At 59.2% G+C, this 22,040-nt stretch overlaps 1 protein-coding gene and 1 non-coding gene across 2 annotated transcripts in view; one reads left to right on the top strand and one right to left on the bottom strand.

Moving 5' to 3' along the window:
• Positions 1–2,210: 2,210 nt before the first annotated feature.
• On the bottom strand, positions 2,211–2,299 carry Trnai-uau. The gene is given in 2 exon segments: positions 2,211–2,246; positions 2,262–2,299. It is a non-coding gene; the product is annotated as a tRNA-Ile (tRNA).
• Positions 2,300–2,378: 79 nt separating this feature from the next.
• LOC122385133 (ski oncogene-like) overlaps positions 2,379–22,040 on the top strand; it is a 54,330-nt gene continuing 34,668 nt past the window's right edge. The window contains exon 1 of the mRNA XM_043373177.1: positions 2,379–3,838. Coding sequence (XP_043229112.1) covers positions 2,825–3,838 — 1,014 coding nt within the window. The 5' untranslated portion in view covers positions 2,379–2,824. The remainder of the gene's footprint in view (positions 3,839–22,040) is intronic.

Below are 22,040 nucleotides of genomic sequence, written 5' to 3'. Positions count from 1 at the left end.
CCCACCGTGCCTCCCTCCTCCCATCGAAAGGTCCTGGGTACATCCTTGCCTGACTGACCCCGGGCGCCCGGGTGACTCGCGGGCCCGGGGTCAGGTGACCAGCAGGTGACCCCCTCTTGGGCGAAATTCTGGGTACGTGTCCGACATGCATCGTACATAGTCCTGTTGATTAGATTCATTGGTTAAGCACTAAATATAAGTTATAAGCTGGATCTCTAGTCTGTGATCCCGCATCGTATCAGATATAATGACATTTCATGTCGATGTGCCTAAAAAAAATATGCGAATATACGTGAAAAAGGAGTGCTGCTCCCGCTCCTACACATCCGGGCCAAACAGTGACCGGCCCCTGCTTCTAGCCACCCGGGGCCGGTCGGCCGGCCGGCAGTCAGTCGCTGCCCGGGACTGATTTCTGAGGGACCTGCAAAAATGTTTATTAATGAAATGTTTTTCGTAATAAATTAGATGATTAGGTATATGTACCGGCTCTGAGTCGCATTTGAGAAAAAACAGCCTAGCGTAAAAATATATATGTTTTGAAAATTAAGCTGGTACCGAAATAATTGTTTTACCATGCATTGACAAACCAATTGCTCAAGCTTCAAACCAACCGAAATATAGCCCCGTGGGCCGTATTTTTTTTTTGGGGGGGGGCCTTCCGCATGGGGGGGCCCAGTTCGAAGGTCGTGCCCCCCCCCCCCATTCAAAAATCCTGTGTGCGCGCCTGTACATAGTGGTTTGTCTCAGTGGACCATTTGAGGCTACTGGATGACCTCGCACGGAAACGGGGCTCTTTCGATTCGACTCTTTCAAGATATGGCACTGTATAGGAGTTTTCATCTGACGCAGCTCTTGGGACCTGGGCCACCAGTGACACCTGACAAATGGTAGGCGGAGTTCGAAAGGACGTACAAATCCTGAAGAAATCACTTTGTCATTTGCTAGGCAAGGTCAAAGGTCAGGTCACCAGAGGTCATCAAAGGTCAAAACTCAAATTTATCCTGTCTGAACAGCTTTCGACAAATTTCGTCGCATAACACGGGAACGAATCGCCACATCGCCGCGGAACAGCATATTCGATAGCTCTTGTTATCATTCTCTTTCTCTGGCATGTTTTTGTCAGCGGTGTAGCCTACAGCCTACAGCTAGGACAAAAGTGCCTAAAAACTGTCAAAATTGACGTTTTGCGGAAAATGTTTGCAATACCTTACCTTTAGTTTTTAAATCAAAACCCGTAGAATCATTTTACCTGCTTCGTGTTCCTCTCGTCGAGACGCGTCGGATGAATTATAACTTGACATTGAAAGGTCATTTTGAGAACTTGACCTTATTTCCGGGCCATGACATGAAGTGATAAGCGCTTATCAATTGATCCGCACCGTGGAGCTCAACACATGGTGCTTTCAGCGCTCTGGCAGTGGCATGTCTATCAAAAGTTATGGTAGAAAACAACGCCGTATAAGAGAAAATCTTGCATAACCTGAGTCCTGACTCTGAGATGACCTGAGGTCACGAGTGCCATTGCCTGATTCGATATTCCATGTTTACCTGTTACCCGATGTTTGAAAGCGTTAAATTTGACTTTCGTCCAATAAGAAGCGCAGCTCAATTTTCTTCCCCCTCTGACTTAGGTATAATGGAAGGTTAGGGTTGCAAAGGTTGACGTGACCTTAGGTCACCGATATTAAAATTCTGAGACATGCGTTTTGTATAGACATGCGTAACGGGATACGTGCCCTGTTGTATTGCCCTGTTGTACCTACCGTTGTACATACATTGTATAGTATAGGTAGACATACGTGCCCTTATCAATCGATGAAAGCTTGGAAGCGATCATTCAGTGGGTGTAGCTAACTATTACCTGGCTATGGCGAGCATTTTAACTTTTCCTCAGGTGCGATCACTTGACGTGACCTGATAGTATAACCTTGACAGACCTTGGATTGGATCTGGAGTTTTCTCACGAACAAGTGCATAAAATATGTTTTCTTTAGGTAACTTATGTTCGCAGAAAACCGTACGAAAACCGCAAGTTTGGCCAGTGGGCCACCCTCCCCCTGACCGCTCCGCTTTAACAATCCGCAGGATGATGCAAGGTGGTAGCTACTAGCTACCTCGTTCAAGAGCGTCAAAATTGGGAAAATTTGATCTTTGATTGCATCCGGGTTATCTTGAGAACGAAAGAACAGCCGAAATCCGGAGAAAATGCTTGCTCCAGGTGAGGCTCGAACTCACAACCCCGGCATAACTCAGTACTGTCGTATAAGTACCGTGCGCTAACCGATTGCGCCACTGGAGCAGCCGCCTCCGCCGGTCCTAAAACCCAAACAGGCCAAAATGTCAACATTGCATCTAGATTTATCTGTTTCTTTGATCATAGAACAAAAAGCTATTGGAGATAATGCAGAATGATGCAGGAAAAGTAATGTAAATGTCACTAAACTCCCGGAAAAAGCTCAGAACCTTTGTTTCAGTGGAGATTTCGAGCAGGTTCCGAGCTTCGCCACTAGATGGCAGCCAACGTCATGGCAACGACGCAGTCAGCTGGCTAAACTCTGCCGGTCGCGTCGGCTGGCGGCGGCGCGCTGTGGCGCCGCTGTGGGTCCCTGCTGCACGTTCGGTGCGCCGGCCGGCACTTCGCGTGAGGGTGCTGCGGTGTGTGGGTGTGGAGACGGCTGTGGTGAACACTGTTGGCATGGCAATTCGCTTAGGGACACGCTGCGCAGCAATGACTTAAAGAAGTTTGTGTCCAGACGGATTGCCAGCTTCAGCTCGCGCTCTCCGGACCTTGGACGCGTTACAGGTCATCGCCGGTGAATTCGTGATGATGGAAACGGTAAACGGGCGGTATTCCCTTCAGCCGGACCAATACAGCCCACATATTAAGCGAGTTCTGAAAAGCTACCGCTCATCAGCTATGGACAGCCTTTCCGGACCACGTGAGTTCACCCATTTCAAGCGTGAGGCGAATGCTAGTGATGATGACTGTGTGAAGCCTAATGCAACCATCACTTCATCGAAGTCTGTTTCTCTCGTTAACGTGCCCAAGGCGACCTCGGACAAGCGTGTATGTGACCTTTCATCGGATGCGTCGGGGGTGAAGCAGGCAAGCAGTGACAGTGACTCCCCTAGGGAGTGCAGCCCGTCTCCCCCGCGTATCCCCTTCCCCCCGCCCATCCTCTCGGCTCCCGACCAAGCCTGGGGCGAGGTCAGTGAGACCTGGCTGGAGGGCGAGACTATTTCTTGTTTTTCTGTAGGTGGTGAGAAGCGACTTTGCCTCCCACAAGTGCTTAACTCTGTCCTGCGTGGAGTCAGCATTTCACAAATCCATGGTGTTTGCGACGAGCTGCACATTTTCTGTTCAACGTGCAGCAAGGAGCAGCTGGACGTGCTGAAGAAGAGCGGCATCCTGCCGCCGAGCGCCTCCCAGTGCGGACTGATCACTAAGACAGACGCCGAGCGGCTGTGCAGTGAACTGCTGAACGGCAGCGCGCCGCAGCTCCTCAAGTCCGAGTATGAGCTGGGCACCGCCAACCAGCGTATGGACGTGCACCACAAGTGTTTCGGCAAGTGCCGCGGCACGCTGCGGCTCGAGCTGTACACCTCGCCGCCGGCGCCCTGCATCGAATGCAACGAGTGCCGTGGCCTGTTCGCGCCCATCAAGTTCGCCTCGCACACGCACGAGAACCGAGAGACGCGGACGGTGCACTGGGGCTTCGACAGCTCCAAGTGGAGGAACTATCTGCTCTTGTGTCCCGGCCAGGCCGACATGGAAACCAAGGAGGCGCTGTTCAAGGAGTTCAAGAACAAGTTTGACCTGACGCTCAAACGGAAACAGGTGAGTCGGCGACCTCGTGCGGGACGAGGCGTTATTGGTTCGGCATGATGTGTGTGCGTACTTGCGTAGGCTGTGTCTTTACCTATACAGTAAGTTATAACTTATAGAGCCTCTCAAATACTCTGTACCTTATATACTTATGGTTCATGCTTATATTTAAAGTGTTGGCAGCTGGGACGTTGATAATTAAGGAACGCCCTGAGTTATATATCTATTCGCAATAACTGATGTCATACCGTTTTCCCGATAGTTTATATTTCAACACGCCCTTGCTGCATTCAGAAGACTTCATCGCTCTTTTGGTGCTTAGCAATTGCGAGAGTTTCGGTCGGGCGTGAAATATTGCCCATATGGATCATTCAGATTGCTTCTAGTCCGCTCCAGTGATTCGACATTGACTTATGGCGGCATGCAAACGATTATGTTCCATTTGCCCTCATTAAGTCGCTTGTCATTTGTGATGACCGGTTTATTTCAATCATCAAAGAGCTCCGTTGGTGTCTGGTCGCTTGCGCTTACTGTTATTGATAAGTCCTAATGCTCGCATTGAGCTAAAATGTATCTTACTGCTGGTAGCAGAGCAAATGACTGCAGTTTTTTTTCAAATGATTTAAGCTTGTGGTGGCTGCTGCTGTGATCCAGGATTTGCTTTCTATCCTGAGCCAATATTGGGTCGGCATTTTTATACCCACTTTGATGATAAAAAACATCATGTTTCTTATTATCAATTTCCAACGAAGGTACGTAGAGGGTTACATTGATTTGTGTAGATTGCGTGGACCGTACCATTTGTTTAGTTTCGTATGTCGTCCTCGATGAACACGAGCCGAACCGAGCCAAGCCGAGCCGAGCCGAGCTGCCGACTCGACCTCGTGCACTGTGCAGTGTGCCCTGCCAACTATGGCCGCCGGCTGATGGTGTCTGCCGTGCACTGTGCTGTGTGCCGCCGGCTGATGGTGTCAGCCGTGCACTGTGCTGTGGGCTGTGTGCTGTGTGCCGCCGGCTGATGGTGTCAGCCGTGCTCTGTGCTGTGTGCCGCCGGCTGATGGTGTCAGCCGTGCACTGTGCTCTGGGCTGTGTGCCGCCGGCTAATCCTGCCAGCTGCGGCGTGACCCGTGACACAGATCCCCCGGTCACCTGCACGGGCGGCTGCCGAGCACGCCGGCCGGCCGGCCGCGATCGATGCAGCTCAGGTGGTACGGCTGCTGCAGCTTTCCGAGCCGCCGCGCGACCCTCGTTCATCGGTTAGCGGCCGGCTGACAGGCCGGTCGGCGGCTCACTCTTCTGGGAATGCCCGCCAAACACGGCAGTGGGGCCAGTGGCTGCACGGCTCGGCCGGTCCTGGCGCGATATATAGGAGTGTTCCAGCGCCATCGGATTATGGTAAATGCTGTCACTCCTCAACGCAGCCCGGGTAGCAATGTCTGCATCCCTTCCTGTGGCGCTACTATCAGTCAAGCCCGCCTGGGTATCCCGAAGTGCCATGCTACGATGCGCCGTCCACTTCGTGCCATTACTCACTGCCGGACAATCAAACGGTCGACTTTATGTCGCCACAAGTAGGTAGATCACTCACGCCGTTTGGGACAGTGCCGAAACGGTCGGCTGGTCCGACTCATATGACACACCTTACGACCAAGGACATCGGCCCGGCAATAGTGCGACGGTCATACGGCGCTGGTACGGCGATAGTACAGCGTTGGTTATATACATAGTCGTACAGCGTTGGTGCGGCGTTGGTATGACAGTGATGTGGCGTTGGTACGGTGGAAGTAAAAGGTACGACGGTCATAGGGTGGTGGGACGGCAATGCCGTCGTCCATCGCTCCGCTCTCTCGCCACGCCATACGGCCGAATTAGTCACAGCGGCGCTGTCGCTGAATTCGGGGACGGAATGCGGCCCACCCAGTGGGCTGAGGAGCGACTGCGGAGACTGTGGAGACGCCTGCCAGCTGGTGGGACGACTCCGGTTCCCAGCGCGGCCGGCCGGCCAACGCCCCACGGGTGTCCGGGTGGCTGGACTGCCGGGGCGACCGCCCGCGCCGCACTCGCTGTGTCTGTGGCTCTCTCTCTCTCTCTCTCTCTCTCTCTCTCTCTCTCTCTCTCTCTCTCTCTCTCTCTCTCTCTCTCGGTCTCTCTCCCTCGTCCTCTGTCTCTCTCGGTTTCTTTCCCGCTCTCTTCTCGTTCTCGCTCATTCACGACCCACATGTCAGTCACTGCCCAGTCACTTCTCAGTCATCGCTCGGTGCTCAGTCACTGCCCAGTCACTTCTCAGTCATCGCTCGGTGCTCAGTCACTGCTCGGTCACTGTTCAGTGCTCAGTCACTGCTCGATACTGTTCAGTCACTGCTCGGTCACTCCTCGCTGCTCGATCACTGCTCAGTCACTGTTCAGTGTTCGGTCACTACTCGGTCACTGCCCAGTCACTTCTCGGTCACTGCCCGGGTTCTCTGTCACTGCTCGGTCACTGCTCTATCACTGCGCCTGCGGCAGTGACCGGTCGGTCAGCGGCCGCCCAGCAGTGACCCCGATCGATCGCCCGCTCTGGGAGCTCCAGCCGGCGTTTCCCCAGCCACAACAGCGCCCGTTCGTGGAAGGAGCCGCGCCGACCATTAGTGGTCGGTGCCGCTCCATTCATTCTCAGCTGCACCGCCGGGGCACCCTCAGACGAAGCGCTAATTGGAGCTGAATCCGCGGCAAAGGGGTGGCGGACGTATGGAGCGAACTGGCGTTGGTTTGTCAGGTGTCAGCTAGTGTTGGTGCTTGGCATTGCGCTTCTGTGCGAATTGCATGTTTGCTATTTATGCCTCTTTGAGCCGCCAGTGCTACTATTTTGGACTTTGAGAGGCGTGCCAGTTTGTAGCATGTATGCGAGTGTAAACTTGAAAGGTGTTGTGACGATGCAAATTTTAGTAAGATACAACTCCTCGTTAAACCGAGCTGCTGTATGCTCCGTGTTGAAGGCAGCATTCTTGATGACAAGATAGCGCAGCGCCCTCGCCCCGCATTGTGCTGGCTTTATCGTTCCACGACTGAATTTGTAATACAGCCATGGTCCATAACTGACATGACCCTTGCGCGTCGGCGACCCCTCCCACCGGTCAATGCGCCCCTGCGTGAACCGCCCACCGCCCGGTCTGACCCCGCCCCTCCCGCCGCCGCCGTCGCCGCCGCCGCCGCCGCCGCCGCCGCGGCGGCGGCGCTGGCTCAGTGCCAGACGGCGGCAGCGGCCATCGCGGCCCGGTGGCACGCGGTCTGTCGGGGGCACCAACCCCCGGCGGCGGCACCGCGAGGTCGGACGACCGGTGACGTCACCGCCGCCGCCGCCGCCGCCGCCGCCGTATTGATCTGGCCGCTGCCGCCGCCGCCGCCGCTTCCGGGCGTCGCGCCACCGTGCGCGTGTGTGTGCGTGCCGCCGTCGCCGCCGCCGGTCGATCCGACGCGTCGAGACGACGGGGCGGGGTCGAGCGGCGGCGCTGCGGGGGCGGGGCGGGGCGGCCGACCGGCGCCGGCCGCCCGCCCGCTGAACTTGGGGCTGTGAACTTGACGCGGAGCTCGATCGATACGGACAACGACCTGGCCCGGCAGAGGCGTGCGCGCGCCGTCCGTCCTAGAGCGGCGCCTCTGCGACCTTACTGGTGGAGGAGGTCACTGCCGAGTGGGTATCCTTACTTCGCAGTAACCGCGCAGCGCCTATTACGAGGTGTGGCTAAAAAGAAACCGGACTGCTCGTGCTGGCCATAAACTAGGGGACCCGAAGACTAGCGAGACACTTGGCATTAATCTTTAGCATATTGTCGTGATGTGTGCCAAACGGCATCTGGATATCGCAATTATTCTCCTTTCCACAGCTCTTTGTTTTATCGATGTTCGGCGGCCTTGTCATCGCCAGGCTTCTACGATGAACTTCGAAAAAAAAGAGGGAACATCACGTTCCTTTCCAGACTGGAGAAAAGTCCAACAGAGACGCTGAATCTGTTCAAGGCTGTTAATGGGGAGCAAGTCATGTGTAACATGCAAGTGTTTGAATGGCATACGAGGTTCAGCACTGGTCGTGAGGATGTCGGTGATGACCCCAATGTCTGGAGGTCCATCAACGTCCGCGCGCATGTCGAAGTCGAGGGTGGAGACGACATTGATCGTCTTTTTCGATCATAGGGGATTCGTTCACCGCCAGTTCGTGCTGGAGGTGTACCACAGTCGACCAGCCACTTCTACAAGGAAGACCTGGGACGCCTTATTTCACGAGTCAGGCGCACCAAGTGGAGTTTCTGGGAAGCCAAGAACTGGGTGCTCCATCACGACAACGCTCCCGCGCATTCTGTCATTAGCGTTCAGCAGTTCGTTGCCGAAAAGCAGGTCGCGGTGCTCAAGCATCCTCCTATTTGCCAAACCTCCCTCCCTGTGACTTTTGGCTGTTCCCTGAAATGAAAAACATCGTCAAGGAAACCCATTTTGAATCAGTCGAGGACATCCAGACCGGAGTGACCAGCGTCAGCGTCATCAATAAAACAAAGAGCTGTGGAAAGGAGAATAATAGCGATATCGAGGTGCCGTATGGCACACATCACGACAATATGATAAAGATTAATGTCCAGTGTCTTGCTAGTTTTGGGGCCCCTACTTTATGGTCAGCACGAGCAGTCCGGTTTCTTTTTAGCCACACCTCGTATCTGTATAAAATTGGAGTAACGCCGTCTCTCTTTGTCGACTTCCCCACCATCGGAGCCGGTGACGCCGTGCGCCGGTGTCGGCGGAACGCTGCGCTCGGCGCCGGTCTCTCCCATTCACGGCCGCGCCAGCCGCCCGCCGGTCGATACCTCCTGCACACACAGCGAGCGGCGGCGGCGGCGGCGGCGGCGGCGGCGCGACCGGCCGCAGCCAAGGCCAGCCAGCGCGGCCGGCCCCCGCCGCCGCCGCACGCCGCGCGCTGTCCAGCCAAGAGCTATTTCGGAGCGTTCCACGAAGCGGTCTTCACCGGGAGCGGGTTGGCCGCCGGTCTCGGCGTGCCGCGGCTCGGCACGGCATGGCACGGCACGACGCACCGGTGGCACCGGCGGCCCGGCGCCGCGCGGCGTTGGCGGCGATTTTTTGGTGGCGCGCCCGGCAGGCGGACGGCGCTCAGTGGAGTAAAAACGGCCGCTGGCAGCTGATTGTGCGCCAGTCGAGGTCGGCGGCCGGCAAAAACCGACCGTCACTCGGCCTGAAGGGCGGGGCGGCCGCCGGCGCCGCCGCCGCCGCCGCCGAACTGGGCCACAGGCGCGCTCAGGCGCCGACTGGGGAGGGCCAGAGGCGCGATCAGGCAGTGGAAAAGGGTTGGCTGCAGTGAGACTGAGCGTTATGTGACGCTGACAAGGCTGACAGATGTTCTGTTGGATATTTCTTTTATTATACATAACCGTTCTTTGTGAATGCCTACACCACCTGAGTTTACACACAATCCTTTGTTACCGTCACACATGGCAGCAGGCCGAGCAACCCAGCTACCGTGGAATGAGAGCGTCTGTGACGCTGGCGTCCTCTCCGGAGAGGAATGTCGGCGGCGTGCGACGGGCAGTCCTGGGAATCGAGTAATAATCGGGCGACAGCTCGACACCGCCCTATTGGGAAGTAGCAGTCAGGGCGCAGCAGAACTCCGTGACAGCGCGAGAGAAGAACTGGCAGGTCGGGGATGGGACAAGGCGGTGATTGTCGGGGCGAAGGCTGTGCAGTGATGTCCAGCGGGGAGCGGTGTCCTGACACAGCTAGTTATAAGCAGCTATTTTGATTTTATAAACCGGGACACGTCTGGTGACCACAACGCGGATGCGCTTATGCTCGCTCAGGCGGCGCAGGTGTCGCCAGCAGATCCCTCAAGCACGCTTCAGGCAGTGTTTGGCTAGACAATATGACGCTTAGCCTCTCAGCCTTCAGTCGTGCAGCGTTAAGTTCAGCCACATTGTCTGGATCAGTGCCACAAAACAGAAAGACGTCAACCGCAATCAGCTTTTGACCCGGACATTCTACCACGGAAGCTGAATAGAGGATCGCCAGCTTTAAACTTTGACCACTCTCAGCGTGGCGGTCCGTGTCTGTGGCGTTATACCCGGAAGGCTGAATCCTTTGGGGACTCAAATCAACAGAGTCTGGTGTGCTGAGCGACTCCTGGAACTGGCCTGCCGCTCGCCTGGGAGCTTTTGGACGTTCCGAGAGCTGGTGGACGGTGCCGCGCCTGCATCGACGACTGTCAGTGAACTGACAGCGACGTGAATTATGCATGACGTCTGCCGCTAGCTGACGGCGCTTTCCTAAGAACTGACCCGCTCCATTCGGTGCCGAATGTCTCCCCATAACTCGGGCCGGCTCCGACGGGTCCGGCGGCAGCGCCGGCTCTTGCTGACCTCGTCTGGCTCGTGCGGCTTAGCCCAGCTTCTGGGGGCTGAGCCCTGTTTGGGCGCCAGCTCCGTCTGAGTCGCGGGCCGACTCGACTCGGCCGAGGCCGGGTTTCTTCGGCTTCTCTCCGCCTCCGCGTCTGAGCGAGGCGCCGGCCGTCTCCAGCCGCCGTCGACGGGCGGCGGCGGCGGCGGTGGCGGCGGCGCCTGGGATGCAAATCAGCCGGCTCGAGCGGCGGCCTTCGCCGGCGCTACGGGCGGGGTGGCAGCCGCGGAGCGGCGACCGGCAGACGCCGCGGGCCGCGCCGCCGCCGGTGGGTGGCTAGCCGTCTCGCCGACCGGCCGTCTCGGCACGCAGGTACCGGTGGAGCCGGTTTGCGTGCGTCGCTCTGTCTGGCGGCGCCGTCCAACAGAAAGCGTCCCAGTTGGCGTGTTTATACGCTGCGGTTTGCCGGCCCGTCTGCCAAATGGCGCCCGCCCTGTCTGTGCACGCCGTGCCGCTCCCGCGCGTGGATCCTATCTCCACTTCTGAGGATGTGTGCAGACTGCATAGTTACTCGGTGCAAAACGCCGCTTGGCGTGTGCTGGTTCTGAATTTCCGCAGATGGATGTCAAGTGTTTGGTTTAAATTCGTGACTTACTTTGTTCTCATCGACTGAATGTAATTACGGAATCAGTTATTGGGGCATATAATGAATATCAGCTGTTGTATGGGTATTGGGTATGGTCACTACTCAATGCAACCGTAAGCAATAAGCATACAGCACTGTGTTTCACGATGTGTTGAGTCTGAGGCTTGAATATCTGTTTCAAAGATACCGATTTGGGACGGCGTGTGTGACTTGGCTGTTGGATGGTAACACAGAGGCGGTCGCTGGCCGGGTGCTGTGCGAACCCACCCTCGCCGTTGGGCGTCTGCAGTGGCGGGGTGAGCGGGTCCATCGGTTCCCACGTCCGGTGCCGACACAGCCTGGTGGACGGCGCGGGCCGATAGAACTGTGAGGCGACTGCCGCTACCGCATAGCACGCTCGCCCTCCGCCCGCGCTCGGATAGGCGTCGGCGCGGTCCGCGCAGAGCGTGATAACTGTTACCAGGCGCTCAGCTCTGAGCGATGAGTGACGCGCTGTAGGCGCAGTCACGGCCCGGCCGGCTGACTCAGAGCGTAGAATGGGACTCTTGCTGAGGCTGATCGGAAATCAGGCTCACGGCCCGTGGCCAGCTTTCACGTGATGCGGTGGCCGCACAGCGGCCTTGGGTATCACGGCCCGGGAGCCGGCCGAGTCGTGGGGTTCAGTCGGTCCCTGTGGTCGCCGCCGCCTGCCTCTCGAGTCCGCAGCGCCTGGCGGCCAGCCTTGTTTGGAAATCAGATACCGAGTGCAGCACCAGCCGAGCGAAAGCTCGCCTCAGCCCGTGTGAAGCCGGCGATTATTTATTTAAACTTGCATGTGACTCTTTGAGGGGGTTAATGCAACATGTCGAGATAACTTCCAGATTATCGTTCGAAAGGGACCTGGAGGCCTGATTAAAACAAATGTTACAATTTTATGCGCTCAGTTTTACGATAATTCAGTGAATTTCCACACGGTGTTTCTCAGAACCTGGTTTCTAATAAAACCACCGGCAAGTAACACGTTCGCATTGGCATGCTTTCATGAAGGCATGAAGCTGTTTGTGGCTGGCACTTTGAGCAGTGAGCGGGTGTAGAGGTAGGGTTATGGCTGCTCATTGGCTGGGATATGGTGTGATTCGGCGTGGTTTGGTAGTGTGGTTGGTCTGGTAAGGCTGTCCGTACTCACAGCTAGCCCAAGAATGATGTGGTCAGGCTAGGCGTGGCAGTCACTGCAGGGCTCGGCTATGGTCTGGCCAGTTTGAATAGACTGCTGGTCGACTCTGGTGCAAACGCTCAGCCCCTGTGGCACTCCGCGGCACGGTGAAAGCTCTGCTTGTTAGTGTGATATCGTCGCCTGGCGCCGGCTCCGCCCCCGCTGGTGGCCCTACGCCCCTCCTTATTGCCTGCACCCCGATATCTTCTTTATGTCTTGTTCACTCATCTTTCTCGTGATGACAATCTTTTCCACGTTGGGACGAGGAAGGCATTGGTGTGCCAGGCAAGTCATTGATGTCCGTCCAATCAGACATCCAAAAACGCCGTCTAAAAGCCGAGGCATTCTGCCAGTTGCGTTCCAGCTCAGTAGAAGCCGTCACGGAGCGTAAAATGACATGGAGAAGTCTCCCAATTTTGCCCGGGGGCTGCCAGAAGGGCACGGACCCCGCATATGCGCTGGCGGGACGACTCGCTCTCGGCAAATGGACCCGTTCCGGACTGACGATAACCGACGGAGGGGCAGGGCGGCCCGATGAAGTTGGGACATTGGGTAGAGACGCAGGACATTGGGGAGGAACGCTGGCGGAAATCACATCTGCGGCAACGGAGACAGACGGCCTGTCGTCGGCCGTTGGCGGGCGTCATCGTGCGTCCAGCATCGGAGCTACTTCTTCAGCGGCCTGTTCTCCGGGCTTCGCTTCAGCTAACGGCGCATAGCTGTCGCCCAAACGACTGGTCGGAAAAGTTGTGACGGCACGAGGCGCAGCCGACCGGCGCCATTGCCGCCGGCGCTGTCGGGTCGCGACGGACCGTCTCGTGACCGGCTCGCGACGGCGTCGAATTTCGCCGCGTCGCGCCACGAAGGCGGCTATTCATTTTTCCGAATGTGGTGTTAAATTGTCCCGAAAGTCGTTTGGCGTCGGAGCGGAGATTTATATTTGCCGTCGCGACGCCGGGGCGCGCCTTGTTTTTCGGCGGTGTGGCCTCCGAGACGCTCGTAACTCAGTCTCGATGGACCGGACGATGTCGGCTAGACGCGACGCGAGGCAGCCTACAGAATGGGTGACCTTAGCGGTGCAGAAGGCACAGGATTCCCAGCCAGAATCGCTGCCGAATATGAAACGCTCCCTTGGCAGACGTCCTGATGTATCGATTAGTTCCTTTATCTATGATCCGCCCGTTATCGGCTACTTCTTGTTTTGGAATTGTCCCGTGTTTGGGTGATGACCGTAGCTGACTCGAGGTGAAGCTATCACCACAATCAGTCGCTGGAGAGGCAGGTCGGCCGGTGTCCGCGCGCTGCACCACGCCGCTCCGCCGGCCGTGATGTAATGCCCTGTGTAGTCTGGCCCGGTGACGCACGCTGCTGACGTCCTTCCGTGGGCCGTCTGACGCCAACGGTGCGCGATCCCTATCGCGGCGGATTGTCGCCGGCCGCGCCTCCTCGCGTGACGAGCTGTGGTGCGCGGCCGACACCGTCTCAGGGCCGGCACCGCGCCGACCCGCACCGTGGATATCCCAGGACGGACCAGTCTGAGACTGCTCAGACGGTATCGTCAACAGGGAGAGTCGCTAACAGGAAGGAGACGCAGACAGGCGGTGAGTCGGCGCTCGGCGCGATACTTGCCGGAAAATGTGGCGACTTGCAGCCGCGACGCGTCCTTGACTGGCGACCTCGCCAATCGTGAACCTCCCGGTGTTTGGAATGTCGGTTACGCTGGACTGCCGATCCCGTGGCAGGAGCAGCGACGATCGCAGTGATGCAGGCGTGTTGTTTTCTTCCGGAAGATGCCTTTCGGGTGACGCGAAACTATTTGACCTCGCGGTCGTTTGGGCTGTGGTTGTGTGGATGGTGGTGTTCACCATCGACTTTGACACGTGTCTTCCTGGCGCGATTTTGGCTCGCGGGCCCCATCAAAGAGACGACCCTCGCTAACAGGCGCTGGGCTCGGAGCCAAGCGATAAGATACATTCTAAATATCCGGTTTACTTTCTTTAATTAAAGAAATTCTTGATCAACAAACTAGCGTGCCAACAAATACGAGCGAAATGTGACTGCTGTTTGAAAGAATTCGACGGTGGTATTTTGTCTTCCACTACGAACGCTTGATTTCTGGACTAGTGCTTGATTACGCCTTTCGCCGCCGCTTGGTCTCTGGACGGGATGTTTACCTCCTGGTTCGTTTACATAAACGGGCGTCCTCTGGCGACATCGCCGTCTGTTTTAGCCAGACGGCCGGTCGGCAGGCTGTCTCCAGGGACGCTCATGCCGCGCGGGACTGCGGCTCTGTCCACTGCGCTGCAGATCGGGTCTCCACCCGCTGACCGCGGCCCGCTGAGGTCAGCCCTCAGTGGGGAGGGTGGCCACTCCAGGCAGGCCGTGTTTATGGCGGCCCGACCAGCCGAGACGGGCGCCTAGAGACCGGTAGACCGTCCAAGTGACCGACCGAGCACTGGCCGATGTTTTTACCGTTCCAGTGACCGACCTGACGGCCGGCGGGCAGCGTGGGTGGAACGGTGCCTCGTAAAGGCAGTTGGGCGGCTGGAAACCGAATGCGGCTGGCTTGTTGTGTTGCTAGCCAGACGAGTCCATCGAGCAAGAAGCGGGCTCTGAGATGGTTAGGTCTCCAGGGCGCTTGGTAACGTGGAATGCCACCGTCACTGTCATGAGCTGTCACTGAGTAAACCTCCACTCTGGTGGCCATCAACTCAGTGCTGTTTTTCCTGGTTGCCTTTTTTCGTCGTCTGGCTCTGCAGGTTTACGACCTGGACTATCGACCCGAGCTGGGCACCGGTCACTCGCGGCTGCCGCTCGTGACAGCTCCGCATTTGCCGGCTGTTGCCGACTGCCTGTGCACGGTGGTGGGCGAACCGGCGCAGTTGCTAGCTGCCCCCAATCAATACCTACCGGCTGTGAGTTTTCCATCGTCACCGCCGACCCGGGAATGCCCTTCGGCGTACTGCGGGGAGCGGCGGGGAGCTGCGGGGGCGGCGGAAGCAGCCACGCCGACGCCGCGCCGCGCCAGTTCGCCGGCGCCGGGCCTCGTCGGCCGTTACCCATGGGTAAACAGGCGGTGTTGATGCGGCGCTGCGCTGCGATGGCCAGCTGGGATACAGGTGGCTCGCTCTCCCGTCTGCTTACGGCTGGCGGAGAGACCAGCCCGCCCACCGCCCACCGCCCGCCCCGCTCCGCCGGCGCCTTCCACGAAGTCCGCCGTTGAATTGCCTCCGTTTGTTGACGGCTCGGCTCATGAGGCGGTGCCGAGCGGCCTGTTTATGGCGTGGCGTCGCAGCATCGTGCAGGCTGCACAAACTCGGTCGTCTGGCGGCCGTGGAACGAGGCCAGCCGGCCCGCGGGCGGCGGCGGCGGCGACCTCCGGCGGCTGGTGAAGGAGGCGCCACACCGCCAGGTCACTGACCCCGCCGCTCATGACAGTCATCCTGCAGCGGCCGGCGGGCGATGCGCAGTACGACACACTCAAACGGGGCGTATCGCGGCGGGCCCCAGACGGCCGCGCTCACTATCAGCGCCTCCCCGGCCGGCTCTCTGCGGCCGCTGCTCCACCCGCGTGACCTTGGCCGCGCGACCCGAGACGGACGTCTGCGCCTGTTGCCTAGCGCCTGCGGCAGTTGGTCTGTTCGCGGCAGCCTCCGGACGTGCCAGTACGGCCAGGTGCTGTGCGCGCCGCCGTGCAGCCCACCCGAGCTGCGGTCACAGCCGTCCGTCCGCCAGACAGTTCCGCCACCAGCCGGTCCGCGGCGGCCGGGCGTTCCGGCTTTATTACGCATCGGATAGCCCCGAGCGGTGGCGCGGCGGCGATATTTACGTCTGGCACTGCGGCGGCTCGGTGCTGCTCGTAAACGCCACCGCTGCCGGGCTGATGGAGCGGCGTCGCGCGGGCAACCGGCGCTCTGCGGCCGCGGCGGCGAGGTGGCGGCGCGTCGGAATGGCCCCCGCCGCCGCCGCCGCCGCCCCCGCCCGGGCGGACGCGGCGGGCGGCCCCTGATGACGGAAATCACCGGCCTCATCGTGACGAATGACGTTGTGCGTCGCTCTTGATGGACTCAAATCACAGAGTGGCTAGAGCGACGCGGGCAGGATTACGCCGTAATGAGTGTCGGCGCGAGGAGAGCCGACCGGTCCTGCGGCGTCCGGTCCGGACACCACCGGCGTCCTGTGTTCACAGCGAGCGGAGGCTCTGGAACCGACAGAGAATGCCGGCCGGACCGCATCTGACAGCGGCGGACAGCCCCGACAGGCGCGCGACGCCAGCTCACGTGGCCAGACCGACAGGTCAACGGGCCGCCGAGCAGCGACAGCTCGACCTTTGTGCGACAAACTCACGGGCTCATACATACAGCCGGCCCGTTGTGCCCAAATGTCAGACCGGCACACGGGTCGGGTGGGCCGCCAGCCGCGCTGTTCCGGCCCGTCGTGCCCGCGGGCGTGACCACGGACTGGTGTAGACCTGACGGACGTAAACTTAGACCGTAGACAGAGCCATAGACTGGTTACAGACTGCCAGACGGATAAACTAACAACTAAGGCCACAGGCCGGTCCTTCGGCAGAAACACACAATAAGTGACAGAATAGTTCTCTGTTTATGCCTCAGACTGGTCCGCAGATTAGGACGCGGACTGGCGCGCAGATTAGGTCACAGTCTGGACCACAAACTGGTCCACAGTCTGGGCCACAGACTGGTCTACAGGTGACAGACTAGTCTACAGTCTGGGCCAAAGACTGGTCCACGGACTGATCCACCAATCGGTCCGCGGGCACAGCCGCGAGGTCCCGCCGTCTGGTGCCAGTCACACAGATGTAGCCGGCCTCCCGACCATCTGCTGCGCCCTCCGCCGGCGCCGCCGCCGCCGGGGGCGACACTGTAACGAACTGCTAGGTGTGTAGGGACGTGCGTGGCGCCTCAGCGCGCCAGTAATGTAATTTCCATCGTTTCCATATGGCTGGGAGCCTGCCGACGGCGGCCGGCGTTCATCGGCCTGTCGCTCTCGGCGATGGCGCCGGAAACCTCGGCTGAGATGGATTTTGAGAGATCAAAGACCTCTTCTAGAAACCTGGGCTGGAGGGGATCCTCCGGAAGAGCCTTCAGAACAGGCATTCAGCAATCAGCAGTGTTTGTATACAGGCCTTTGAAGGTAGACGGGATATTTGGCTGCTATTTAATGTAGTTTGTAAGTTGTGCGTTGAGTGCAATGTATGTCGACGGCGCAGGGTACTTAAAGCTGTACCATGTCAATATTATCAGACACCAGGCAGGATGATATGGAACACCACTGCAGTCTGCAGCGCCTTCTGCATCGCGCGGCATAGCTTGCATATTTGCAATCATTAATGTTTTTCAGCTGACTTGTAATGTGTTCATTGCATCAGTTCACCTTACTCCGTGTCTGACGATGTTTTCTGTCTGTTCCAGGTAAGCAGCCTCAGTGGTGTCCAGTCTCCAGCAGGTCACGGTAGGTCAAAGGTCACGCTCTGACCCCTGCGCTCCGGTCGTGAGCCGCCACCAGCACGAATAGGCGAACCAAATACCGCGTCCGTGCTTACGTCTGCCCACGCTGGCCGCTACGCTCCACGGATCGCTCGCCCCCGTGGGACGATCAACCGGCCTTCTTACGTAACCACCCCATCGGTAGCGAATGCAGCGCCTTCGTGTCGCGTCGTCTGGAGAAACTCGCGATCCAAACCGCCGGCCTCAGCCATCGCCCTTTATCGGCATTAGTATGCAGCGTGGCGGCGTTTGCACTTCAACTTGCATGGCTGACGGCCCCTAGACATGCGGTTTTTCATCGGGTGCGGCTCGGCTCGTGCTCAGAGCGTCGGATGTCCTTCGGGCTTGTCCGACGGTCTGCGTCCTTGCCGTCCGGCGAAGGACGCGACTTGCAGAATGCAGATGTCAGTGGCCGGCAGGCTGAGGTAAAGGTGGCAGACATTTGCATAGACCCCGGACACCTCAGCTGCGCGGTGACACAGACAGACCCGAATGTATGTCTGTGTTCGGAAAACATGGCTTCATTTCTCACCATTACATCGATTCTATGAAAACGAGGAATGTGAATCTCACGAAGGTCTGCAACTTACCGTGTGCCATATCCTCCGATCACGACTTTTCGCTGCGGTCAGCCTCGCTACGGGATGTGCCCGGCGTCGTGCCTCGCTGTAAACGGCCGAATCCGGCCCAAACCGGTCCCGAAAAGCGATCGAACCGCCATCGATGGCCGGGCTTGACCGTCCGCTTTGGTAAGCTCGTGCACGAAGCTGGCGGTGGCCAGGATGGCTTTTGAACTGGTCTTGGTCGTCGTCACGCTGTCGTGGCATGTTTATTGGTCGTGATATCGGTGTTTGTGAATGTTAGATAATACCCTCCAATCCACTTTTCGAGCAGTGGATATGCTTACCTTTTATTTATGATGGCTGGACAATCGTAACCGTAAGAGGTGCTTTTCTATTTTCTCGGATTGTTGATTTTCTGTTTTTAAACCAGCACTGAAAGAGCTCTCGAGTGTTTTACCTGGATTATGCGGTTAAATCTCAGCAGTCAGCAACGATAGGCGCTCGTTTCGGCTGGCGCCGGCTGGTTTCGATACACCCCGTGTCATTGACGGTTGCTACTGCATCACTGACGAACGGTGGCGTCTCTGGCGCGTCACAGACAAACGCGGCGCTGATGGACGGCCCTGCGCGGCCCTTCCCTCCGATCAGCTCAGCGGAGGAGACCGGCCCGCGCGCCAGTGAAAACGGCCCACCCCAAAGTCCGTTCGTGACTGGGAGAAAAGTGGGTGTGCCTTGGCCCGGCGCCCGGCGATTTGCTGGCTGATTGATGGCATATTTCGGGATATATGGCACAGCAGAGCAGCTGTGTGTTATGGTCGCCATCGCGGCGCCAAAGATGCAGAGCGAAGTGGCTCGTTTGTGGTGATGTGATCCATATCATCCACTGGATTGGACCGGTATGTGCCAGCGCCCTGTGTTTCGTTGCATCAGACGCTGGTCTCAGGTCTGGATAAACTCGCTGCGATTAATGAGACTCCACTAGCCTGTTTGGGCGTTGTATACATGTGATTACGAGACTGTTCCACATCTGGATTGGGCCTAAGTGGTGGTGTGCTGTAGATCGCTGCGGGTCGATGCTCTGCGTGCGGCCGAACCGTGATCCGTCTCCCCCACCCGGACCAACACAGCCAGTGCGGTGGCGCCGCGCCCGGCCGGCCGCTGCTGAAGGGAAACCGACCTGCCGCTGGCGCCGCGGAGAAAGGAGAGACTCGGCCGGCCGGAGAGAGGGCCGGCCCGGCCCGCTCGGCTGGCACAGCTCCACACCCCCGGGGCGCACCGAGCCGGGCCCCATCGGGCACGGGGACGCGCCGCCGCCGGCGGGCGGGCCTCCCTCCCCGAGAGACGGCCTGCAACGGCGGCCAGACGACAGCCGCCACCAGGACACACGAAATGGCGCGCCACTTTCGCCTCGCGGGCAACAAAGCGGCGCGCGCCGCGCCAGGCGCCGCTGCAGCGCCAGCAAAAAGCCATTTACACAGCAATAAACTTCTTGCTATAATTGACCCGGTTCGGCGGCGCGGCGGCGGCGTCTGTGCCGCCGTCTGTCGGGTCGGCCGCTGCCTGTCACCGTCTGTGGGCAGCCTGGTCGTGCGTCGCGGAGCTGGAGCTCCGCCGAGCTGAGAGGTCACGCCGAGATGTCTCTGCCGGGTGTGACCCGTCTCGGTCGTGCTCCCGGTCACGGGTGACCCGGACCTGCGTCGGCGCCCACACCGTTCGCCCGAGGGTATCCGGATCATCGTCACGGCCGGCGACGCCCGCCGCCGCACGGTGGGTGCGACTGACCCGGCGCGCCGGCCAAAAAAGCGGCCATTTCGGCGCCGTCACTGGCGCGCGCCGTGCCGCGCGGCGCAGCCAGAGAGGTTGTTGACGCGCTCGTTATCTTTTATTGCCCGTTTTTGTTGGATGTGTTAGCTGATTTATGGCCGGGTTTAATTCCGTTAGAATATTTTTAGGTGATTTGTTTTCGATCCTAACGGTAGTTATTGGGCCATTTTCGTTGGTTTTATAGCTGTATGGCAATGCAGAAGTGATACTGAAGCCAGCTTTAACTGCAATCTCGGCTGTCATCAGCGGATGTAGGCCAACATCTTAATTTGCTCCGTTAGTTAGACCGCCCACTGTCAAGCCTTATATCTTAATAGTGCCCTTCAGTGGCCGAACTCTGGTGTGCTGCTGGCTCGGTAATGTTTGCGTTATTGGAACTGTCCGGTCGGATGCGTCGCCCCGGTTTCATTGACCACATAGCCCATCCATCTAGCCTGGCTGCGGTGGCATCCACTCGTTACAAATCCCTCGCCAGGCTATCCGGCCGCTGCCACCGCGCCGTCGTAATCATGATCGAGTCGGTCTGTAATTGGTCTGGTTTTCCGGTCTGTCGCCCCCTCCCCTCCATCCCCACCTCCATTGCCCCCACAGCGCTCTGTCGCGTGACGTCACCGCACGTGAGGTGCGCGCTGCTGGGGCACCTGCATCTGTGGATAGCCGCTGGGTGGCGTCGCCTTCTCCATCCCACTAGCATGCGGCCACACCGCGCCGGCTCCGCGGGACGGTGCACCGCCCGCCAGAGGCCCTGTGCGCCCGTGGAAAACGTTTGCGAAATATGATGACCCGTAACGAGCGGGCTGCGCAGGCGCGGCGCGTCACTGTGCGCAGCGCGGCCGTTAGCCCGCCGTTACGGCGTCGTTACGCGGTCGGAACGGCGCCGTTTAGATTTGTCAGAGCGACTAGTGAAATAGTGGGTTTGGCGGGCCCTGCAGCGCCGCTCTGAATCGGACGAGGTCGGCACGGCGCGGCCGCCGCAGCGCTTAGACAGACGTGACGCTTATTGTCGTTGGCGACGGCGGTGGGCCGGCGGCGGCGGCGCGCGTGGGGCCGTGTGCGCACTGCGCCGGCCGTCCGACTGGCTGTGGTCGTGATGGATGTGGGAGCGGACGGCGCCGGGAGCGGTGTCCTGCACGGGGCCGCGCCGCGCCGTGCCACTCCATACGGCCACGTGACGTGTTTTCAATGCCGCAGCTCCGCAGCACACCGGCGCGCCGCTCTGCAGTCGGCCGCCCCCGCCCCCGCCCCCGCCCCCGCCCGGCCGTTGCATCGTCGCCGCCGCCGGCCCTGACCCGCTAACGGTGCCGGCGGCCGGTGACCGCTGCCTCGCCGCCGCCGCCGCCGCCGGTGCGCCGCTTTCGTGTCCGGCCTGTGCAGCGGCGCGGCCGCCTGCGTCAGCGTCAGCGGCGCGGCGGCGGCACCGTTTCGCCGTCACGCGTCCTTGTCAGCGCCGCAAGGCCGCACGCACGGCGGGCCGCGCCGCCGCGCCGCTGTCTGGCACGCAACTCTCTCCGCTCGCAGCGGCCGCCGGTGGTGTCTCACTGGCCCCCAAACCCCATTCGCGGGCTGAGGATGCCGCCGAGAGCTGGCATTCTCCTTTCGACAGGCTACAGAGGCCGGTGTAAATTTTTGGTTTAATTTACGACGCATGCATAAACCTGAGACATCCTAGTCATACATCCTCATGAAGGTAGAATTTCTAGTCGGCAGCTGTAAGTACAAGCCGCACCCGCCCACGGTCGATGTCGACTCGGACCGTCGTGTAGCACGGAAGCCGTCCGACTCGTCGGCTGACGCCATCTGGGGAAGTGCGCCGGCCCCGATAAGGGTGATAGCGGCGGTCCGCGGGTCGCTCTGACCGGCCGCTGAGGTCACTGCTCGGGCCGGTCATACATAACCCATCAGGCGGTGTCTGGCGGCGGCGACAGGCCGTATTGCATAACCAGACCCGGCGGCGGCGACAGCTCGTGCATAACCAGATCCGGCTGCTGCGCGACCTCGCCCAAACCGGACCCATGGCGGACAGTTGCGCCGCACAAGGGCAGGGACACGGGCTGAGGACATGGCCAGGTGTCCTGGCGCGGTCTGGTTTGCGTTGAATCTATGTCAAGAG

Source organism: Amphibalanus amphitrite, unplaced genomic scaffold (assembly GCF_019059575.1).
Source record: "Amphibalanus amphitrite isolate SeventyFive unplaced genomic scaffold, NRLGWU_Aamphi_draft 000209F_arrow, whole genome shotgun sequence".
NCBI lineage: Eukaryota > Metazoa > Arthropoda > Thecostraca > Balanomorpha > Balanidae > Amphibalanus > Amphibalanus amphitrite.
The sequence above is the reverse complement of the archived record's forward strand: the minus strand, read 5'-3'. Positions and strand labels throughout refer to the sequence as shown.